Source organism: Lygodium microphyllum, chromosome 7, assembly GCF_053477565.2.
Source record: "Lygodium microphyllum isolate KBCC chromosome 7, Lygodium_microphyllum_v1.1.10, whole genome shotgun sequence".
Lineage (NCBI taxonomy): Eukaryota > Viridiplantae > Streptophyta > Polypodiopsida > Schizaeales > Lygodiaceae > Lygodium > Lygodium microphyllum.
This window is the reverse complement of record NC_141141.1, coordinates 132,275,602-132,284,594: the sequence shown is the minus strand read 5'-3', so window position 1 is coordinate 132,284,594 and position 8,993 is coordinate 132,275,602. Positions and strand designations below refer to the sequence as shown.

At 42.8% G+C, this 8,993-nt stretch overlaps 1 protein-coding gene across 2 annotated transcripts; it reads right to left on the bottom strand.

Moving 5' to 3' along the window:
* Positions 1-323: 323 nt before the first annotated feature.
* Positions 324-8,629, bottom strand: LOC148033972 (E3 ubiquitin-protein ligase DA2L-like). Of its 2 annotated transcripts, XM_087681954.1 has the most exons (8): positions 7,563-8,629; positions 7,415-7,464; positions 6,997-7,048; positions 6,772-6,817; positions 6,568-6,649; positions 6,098-6,492; positions 5,877-5,943; positions 324-1,879 (listed from the first exon to the last, which is right to left on the bottom strand). In XM_087681954.1, the coding sequence occupies exons 1-8, from the start codon at positions 7,567-7,569 to the stop codon at positions 1,043-1,045; spliced, it is 1,536 nt and encodes a 511-aa protein (XP_087538080.1). In that variant the 5' UTR covers positions 7,570-8,629; the 3' UTR covers positions 324-1,042. The 2 variants fall into 2 exon arrangements, with proteins under 2 accessions (XP_087538080.1, XP_087538079.1); XM_087681953.1 differs by having other exon boundaries at positions 7,415-8,629.
* Between the last annotated feature and the right edge of the window lie 364 nt (positions 8,630-8,993).

The window sequence follows — 8,993 nt, the reverse complement described above, 5'->3', positions numbered from 1 at the left end:
CCTCTCCCTTACATATCCTTTCAAATATGTAACACAAACCAAAATTATGAAAGGATGTGACACAAAGCCATAAAAACCATTTCAATATAAGGATTCAAAACATGTAAAATTATGAACATTATGATAACACATTGTGGTAAATCATATTTTAGTTCCTCCATGTTACTCTTGAACCTTCAAGAGAGAAATATCATATTAATTTACTGAAACAGATTACATCCATTCAGGATGTCCACATGAGGATAAGAAATGCCACCAAAAGCTCATCACTGCCATCCAGCGGGTGCCATTGAGTCTAAAGTCATCTATGCTGAACAATAAGCTGAAAAAAGTTACCTGATCATTCTGTGTATGTAGATTGTTGCCTATACCCCACAACATAATCAACCATCAATCTCAGATAAAAGACTGAGCTGAGAATATACAAACATCTGTAAGTCCCATCTTACAGAAAATCAACTAAATAATATTCATACAAACACAAGGCCAAATTATAAATCCACACGAAGGGTGAATGTTTGCCATAAGAGAAATAGTATCTACTGTTTTTAGAGATAAGAAACATCTAGATTATCTATACACATCAAATGAACCTCTGAATGGGCTAATTTGTATATTCCATGAGCCGAAGCCAGACTTCTCATGACCACCTCCACCACTCTATGGCTAGAGAGAGAAAATCTAACTCGACCATAAAAGGGATCCTTCTGTGAATACTTTGTATCTAAGATGCTCACATACCAAGCATCTCCAAGCTCATCGACAGCACCAGCACCTATTCATTGTGGAGCTACCATTGACTTGAATCTCCGCAACTGAGACAATACATTGGTATTTGACCTTTTCTGGCACCCACTGTAAGATTGGGCTCAATCAAGAAGTTCAGACCCTGTTAAGTTTGACATGAGTGAAGTATTCTGATCTCAAGGATGCCTGCCAGAAGTATCCATCAGTTTGGAAAGCTTCAGCCATTTTTTTGTAAACTCCACAACAGAAGTTTTTGTTACAAACTTTTGCCAATCGCACATCTGAAGGAACAAACTCAACTTCGTCGAGCCTGTGCTTGTGCCTCAGCCAGAGATAGGGCCATAGCCAACATAATTTGTTCCTCAAAACTATCTGGGAGCATAGGGGCAGAAGGGGCTATTACAGGTGGCTCAGCAGCACATCCCGGATTTTGATGTGCACCCACATCTGGAGCTTCCCAGGGCAGCTCAGAGGTAGATGGTACACTGCTAGAAAAGCTTGTGCCCACCTCTACAACTTCTGAGCTTTGATCAAGCACCCAATCAGATATGGATCCCCGACTCTCCCCTCTTGTGAGGGGAGGAATAGCTCTTCCACTTTCTATTGAAACCTCTATCCAATTATTCAACTCTTGCCTGACATCCTGATCTTGGCATGTTACTTCTCGCATCTCTGCTTTTGCATGTTGCTCTTCCCTTTCCATGTCTTCGTTTGCTCCTTCCTGTGTTTGGGGCATTGAAACTGTAGACAAGAATGCACCAGCTCTGTCATCTATCACTTGGTGATCACCTAACCCATGTAATATTCTAGGGTTGCTGTTCTCACTCAGCAAGTCTCCATTGCTATCCTCATGTGGAGTATCATTCTGAGGAGATTGCTGGCTTGTTTGGCGACCCACAATGCCGTCAACACCAATAACCTGCTGCTCTGCCAGTGCAGCAATTGCTCCAGCTAGGCCACCTGTCATTGAGTTCCTTCTGGCCACACCTCTTGCTGTAGATAACACATGTGCTTGACTAGCAGCACAATCTGTCTCAGTCATAGAACCCTGATCCATCTGATTTCCAGCAGATTGAAACATTCCCAGAACTGTGTTTGCACTTGGGGAATCTTGACGAGATTGACCTTGCTCCTGTGAAAAGAGCAATCACATAGAAGCAGGGTTCAGTCAACCATACTATTATGCCACTACATTATTGTCAAGATTAATCACTCTTTACAAGATTAAATCAGCCTTACATAAATCTACAAATATTAGTGCACCATGTTGCTAGCAGCTACACTCATATCAAGGTAAGCCCACAACTGAAGAATCAATAGATTTATCACTTCAATGGAAACCAAATTACAACACCCCATATCCATGCAAGACATTTTATCCCACATCAATACAAAAATAAAAAAGGATTTTTCTCTTCCAAGACAAAAGATAGACCTGTAGAGCCTCTCTATGAAGTTTGCCTGGTCGACTAACCCCACCACTGCACAACTGATAGCTGTTCTTATATCCATTTTATTATGATCGGAATTGAGGCTTGAGGAGGAGGTAGTACCAGTCAGTGAGGTGGTCCCTGAAACAATGCTAGAAGGGGCAACAGAGGGAACTTTCATACCAGAAGTTATACCTCACCAATCCAAAATGTAGTATCACAGTCCCTTCTTTGGACAACCACAACAGTATCATTGGCCACTTTTACGAATACAGCATTTCATTTTAGAGACGCCCAGGCAAGCATGTAACTTAATTGAAAACTGAACTATGACAGCCAAAATGCATCTCTTCTCCACAGCAAAACATATGCTGCAGTGTTATTAGGGACTGTCCACTTGGAGCCCTGATAAAGCTGCCCTTTGATGGATAATTCAATATCACATGCAATTTGAAGGCCATGTTTACATATGACTTTTTTGTTAGTGCGTCCAGCCAGCTCTGGTGTGGTAGCAAATTACTATGCAATCAGGAACACTCTGAAAGACCTCAAGCTGTGAGAGACGACGGAGGCATAATCAAAGGGCACTGAACTCCTACTTTACAAGCACCAAATCTTTAACACAATTTCAGCAACAGACAAAACAAAACAGCAGTGGAGCTAGAATGCTCCTATGCCACAGTCCACGAGTGTGATCCTCTGCCACTTCATGGGCAGTCAGCATTTAACTCATCCCACCATGACCCACCATCTGACCTTTCTCAACCACCAGTACGACACAGAGAACAGGAAGATGATGCCATGTCACAGAAGGGGTCAACGTTGAAACAAGCTGAGAAAAAGCTGGCTAAAGGGGAAAGTTCTGAAAGTGTAGAGCTGAGAGAAGATGGCAGAGATCGGAGAGAAGAGATAGCTGCAAGGAGGGCCAAGATAAGTGAGAACAAAGAGGTGAGAGAGAAGAGGACAGAAAAGCTGAGAAGAGTGCAAAATTGGACTGCTGCAAGGAACAAGGACAGGCAAGTACAACAGGCAGGGGTAAACTCAAGGAGCCAGCAGGTCAAAACATTCCTTGTGCTCCCTTTGGCATCCCTGACAGGTAAGTGGCATTCCAGAACGTGTTCCCTAACATCCCCTTGCCAAGGACAGGACAGGGAACATCCCAACCAGCAAGGACGCACCATTCCTCATTCAAGCCATTCTGTGTCTCTAAGATTTTCCATGTGTAAACGGATCCATACAATCTGTCCAAAACAGTTGGACCTGTATAATCTATATAGGGTTCATAAATTTTGGACCAGGGAAAAAAATGTTTGTTAATCTGAATATTGGAGCTTGAAAAAGGTGTGTTTATGCCTGTTTTTGGCTGTTTTGTGAATGTGTTCTGACATCTCTTTTTCATGTTCTGATTTGTGGGCTGCCTGGTCTCTTTTTAAAGAAAACTCCTCAACTCATCTGTCACACTTCAAGCTCTAAAGTTCGCACCTCTACCTATCACTGCAGCCTTCAAGCCATTTCTCTTCCTCTTCTTCTTCATCTTCATCTACCTCTACCTCTCTTTACTCATCCCCTACCCTCTAGCTCTATCTCCATCTCTTTCTTTACCAAATTCTTTCCCTTCCCTACCTTTGTCTTTATGCCTATCTACTCTTCACTTCTATCACAACGACTCAGCCTCTTCATGAAGCTCTCGCATTGGATACCTCTCTCTCACCATGAGAAAGGCACTTCATCTGCTGTTGATCACTTCTAATTCAACCAGGGTTAATTTCCAACCACCATCCGGACCCTGGTTCCCTCACAGAAAGCACCTTAAAAACCAAAATTTCCTTCCTTCTGCTATTTTTCCTTATTCAGCAAGAATATTTTACTTAACAATCAGAATTTCTTTTAACTCTGGGAAAGGTGCAGAACTCGGCAACACCTTGACACAAACAAAATAATACAATCAGTAAATAATAATGTTTTGAGATCATCAATGCAGAGAGGCAAAAGTTTTTTTTTTGCCATACAGTTTTGTTGTTGTCTGTGTTTTCAATGTTCACAGAAGACATTTCTGAGAGCTGATACAAATAAGCTTTTGGCAGCCTGGAACACTGCTGAAAGACCACAACCTGTGAGAAAGGAAGGAGGCAAGAAACCAGCCTTTGGTGAATCAAAGGCACTGAATGTTTACTTTACAAGCAATTAATCTTAAACACACAAATTCAGCAACAAAAAAAAACAAAATAACAGTGGAGCTAGAATGCACCAACACTGCAGTCCATGGGCGAGACGTTCCACAACTTGACTACCAGTCAGCATTTACCTCGTCCCACCATGACCAATCATCTGACCTTTCTTAACTGCCAACACAATGCACAGAGCAGGAAGATGATATCATGTCACTACAGGGGTCGAAGTTGAAACAGGCTGAGAAACCGCTGGCTGAAGGGGGAAGTTCTGAAAATGTAGAGCTGAGAGAAGAGGGCAAAGATCAGATAGGAGAGAGAGCTGAAAGAGGGCCAAGACAAAAGAGGACAGAGCTAAGAGAGAAGCAAGAGTGCAAACATTGGACTGCTACAAGGAACGCAAAGAACAGGCAAGCACAACAGGCAGGAGAATGGTGAACTCAACGCACAGGCAGGTCAAAGCATTCCTTGTGTTCCCCTTGGCATCCCCAACAAGTGGCATTCCGGAACACGTTTCCTAACATCCACTTGCCAAGCAGTCAAGGACAGGACAGGGAAAGTTCCACCCAGCAAGGACGCATCTCCAGCCCCAGTTTGGCCAAGAACACCATTCCTACATCCCAGCACCGTTGTTGAGGCTGTTCACTGTCTCTATGGTGTTCCAGGAGAGTTTGTCTGAAGAGCTTGCTATACTGCAGCAATTGAGGTGACATGCTTGGAGACAGTATCACTTTGCCAACTTACTCATCTAAGCCAATTGAATTCTTCCCAATTGACCAGCTAAATTCTTCCAAACTGACCTATGTGGAGAGTTCGTTGACATGGGGAAAAGTGAAGGGCGCAGGTTGGATCCTCTTGAGCATTCGATGGTCCAAAACTATGCGGACACTGAATTTTTCCAAAGTGAGCTACAAGGAGAGGTCATTAACATGGGGAGAAGTGAGGAGTGCAGGTTGGATCCTCTCAGGCATTTGATGGTCCCAAACTAGGCAGACAAAGTCTTCAACACCTTGGTACTGGCGTGAGCACCAGCTGAAAGGCATCCAATAACAAGAAGCCATTTAGCACAGTTTGCATAGGAAACCATTTTTTACATAGGACACCATACATAGGAACGGGTTTCATAAATAGGAAACCATTTTTCACAAACTAACGTGTGGGACTCTACAAGTTTAGGGTCTCCAAATCTCCCTCCTCAAGAAGGAACAAGAGGCGATATGAACAAACTTACTATCCCTAAGTCCAACGGCAAGTAAGATTGGAAACTTGTTCACACATGAGTGAAGCAAGTGTGTAGCGCCCTTCCTCCATGTGGCAAGTAGAAGGTTTCAAGATTCTTCATGTGCAGAAACCAGGAGTTTCCAGAAAGGGAAGTTTCATATGAGTTTCATACATACAAAACAGTTTCTTACAAGTTAAGAAATGGCAAGAAACAAGTTCCATACAAAATACAGTAAATAAATAGAAGCTTACATCTTCAAGGGCAACCTGTGGAAAAGAAAGTATCATGAACAAACATTTCAGGACTTACCTGGATAGACCGCCAGATGGCCTCCATAAGCATTATATCCTCCAAGTCAAGATCAAAGTCATCTTCTCTGTAGAAAATAGTAATTATGGTGACAATATCAAGCATAGTTATTTGGGAGAGCTTCTACAGTAGCAATAGATCATAAGGTAAATATAGAAAACTTTACTGGATCTTAAAAATCACAGAATTAAATGGTATTCATAATGTAGAAAAAAACAGACCTGTTCAATCGAGCATGTGATCCAAGCAACCGAGAAGTATTATAATGCATCACAGTTTCAACTACAGGAGTAGGTCCACTGTCAGCAACAGGAAGACCTGCTGCAGTTGCTGCCACAATTGCATTCTCAGAGAAGTCCTGGTGTGCATTGTTTGAGTTGTTTGAAACAGCCCCAACAAAGGTATCTGTATCCTGCTCTCTACTTGGAACAGTTTCCGAATTTTCGGAAGGGACAGTGAAACCATGCAAATTTGAGAAGTTGCGCCTCAGAAGCTCTGTAACAGCAGGCAGCCTACCTTCCCGCACATCTTCCTCTCTTCTCAGCAGACGTTGTTCCTCATCAAGGAGCTCCTTCTGACGGATTCGTATTTTAGCTTCAATCACTTTTTGCTCTTCCTGTAAGAAAGTCGTATTAACCTACTCATGTGAAAAGCTATAGTACAAGAAGTTATTATGCTTTCTTCAACTCACTGCTTGCTCAACACCCTTCTCTTCAACTGTCTTCGCTCCTCGATACTCCACTGCATAATTTGCGGTCTTGCAAAATGGGCATCTAAATTGGTTAGGGCATCACAGATCATGAGCAGACACAAAAACCCACCACTCAATGAGAAAACCTTGAGACTCATCCTCAGCAAATATATCTTCAGTATGCCACCAGAAAGAAAAGGATACTGAGTTGATCGTGCAGAGTTTGATGTCTTGATCTGCAAATAGCACTCTGCGGGATGTCAAACAGACAAAGTGAGAAAAATTCGGCACCGGTCTCTTTTAATGTACACAACGTATCATTGTGTGCATATCAGGAAGATGGGCAGGATGAAACACCAAAGGACAAGCTATATATGAACAGTATCATATCCTGCAACGTAGGAAAAGAAACTCAGATGAAAGCCATACCTGTACATATGCCTTTGGTGCAACATTTGGACCTATTCAAACTTGGATAGAACTGCACCAAAAACAATGCCAATGTCTTAGCAAAAATTTGTGTCCACAAGGGAATCAGGATCGACTCACAATCTAAGGTACAAAAAGCAGGGCATTTTTCTAACTTTTGGACCAAGCATCAGAATGCAAACCCATTCCATGAGAGATCTGAATGAGTACCTAGAAGCAAAATTTAAAAGCACAAACTCAAGCACTGACCTTTCACAAAGGCACGCAAATGTACAAATCTTGCTCAGCATCGTGGGAGGTACTTGACAAAAGTTTTTTAAAACACAAAATAGTAACTAGATCCTAGCAATATAATTACATCTCTTTATTGACTGCTTGCAGATAAAAGCAGAATGAGGAAGTACCAGAAGTGCATTACCAAGAAGCAGATTGGGCACTCATCAAGCTCAGCTGCAGGATCTTCGACACCTGGAAAGCAGGGACCCAACTGGCCATTGAGAATGAGTCGTCGTAATTTCCGATGGTCGATATCCCTATGTTGATACAAACCCTGTGGCCTTGTGTACCTTTCATCCACAATGAGACGTCGCCTGGTGAACTTGTTGCCCATGCCGGCAGCCCCTTATATTCTCATAGATTGTCATTCAAACTGCACCATTGCTCATAAATACTGATACAATTGCTAGCCATGCTGATGGCCCTTGTGCTCTGGGATTACCAGACAAACTGTACCATTGCTCATAAATTTTCAATCAAGGTCCAATGGTTCGATTAGGGAATGCTCTGTAGAAGAGAATCACACACTGGACAATCATTTCTTGGACAGCAAACTGATGCAATATTAGAGAAGTAAGTCCGATAAGGAGAGACTGACAAAAAATGGACTTGGCCAGGGTTCTGCAGTGGCTTTGCCTTCTCCTCAGTGCCAAGATTGAGATGTTTTCCATATCTTCCAAGGCAACACCAAAATAGGGAAAGGAGGGAAGTGCCCGGGCGTGCAAGGGAAGCAAGAGATACAAAAAAGAAGAAAGTTGGAGGCCTGGTCGAAGTAAGAAGGCCTATACGACGGCCCTGCAAAAGATGAAAAAGAGAAAAAGGCTGGGACTGTATGCAGGCACACTATTAAAAGTAAGAGCTTACGGAAAAGAATGGCTTCGCTTATGCTGAAATCCTGTTCTGCTAAAGCCGTTACGCGTGTGGTATGATCACCACCCACTTCGTATGGTAAAGGCAGTAACCCTGGCTCTAAAGATTAGGGCAACATCGTGTGCGAACGGCAGCCATCGCTGATCCGACAGGTCAAATTTTCAAGCTCTTCTGATGAGCAATAGCAAAACTTCAAGCTCTTTCAAATCAATCTCCTCTGCATCATCATGATCACACAGCCACGTGATAGAAGCGACTGATGCAGGCCACTCTCTCTCTCTCTCTCTCTCTCTCTCTATCAAACCCTAACCTCGACGCTTTTTGCTAGAGTGTGAATATCTGACAAAACCTGCACTGAAAGGCTGCGTTCGATCAGTAGTAGGATGCGTCCGCAGCGCCTAGGAGATGGTGCGCCATAGCCAGGAAACCAATGGAACCTCGAAGAAAGAGGCAGTTGAGACGATGAGGAATCAGGATGATGAAAGAAGTTCATCTGCTGGTGATCACTTCTAAGGAAACCAGGGTTAATTTCCAACCATGGTTAACGAGGGTTAATCCGTCACGGAAAGCTGCCCAGAAGACCGTAATTTTCCTTTTCTCGGCTACGTTTTCCTTATTCAGTCATAACCTTTTACTTGAACGTTCACAAATCACGATTTTTTTAATAAACACTTGGGGAAAAGTGCAAAAGGCGACACCTTCATACACAGGAAATAATAGAATGGAAACAATAATGTTTGGGATCATCGATGCACAACGAGGCACACAAGTGTTTCTTTGCCATACAGCTTCGTTGTTGTCGTCGGTGTGTTCGATGCTCACTCAAAACATTCTCGAGAGCCGATACAAAC

Coding starts and splice junctions, on each gene's coding strand:
- LOC148033972 (XM_087681953.1), bottom strand. CDS start 7,606: ATGGGCAACAAGTTCACCAGGCGACGTCTCATTGTGGATGAAAGGTAC. Junction 6,818..6,996: donor CACCAAAGGCATATGTACAG/GTATGGCTTTCA, acceptor GACATCCCGCAG/AGTGCTATTTGCAGATCAAG. Junction 6,650..6,771: donor AACTCTGCACGATCAACTCA/GTATCCTTTTCT, acceptor TAACCAATTTAG/ATGCCCATTTTGCAAGACCG.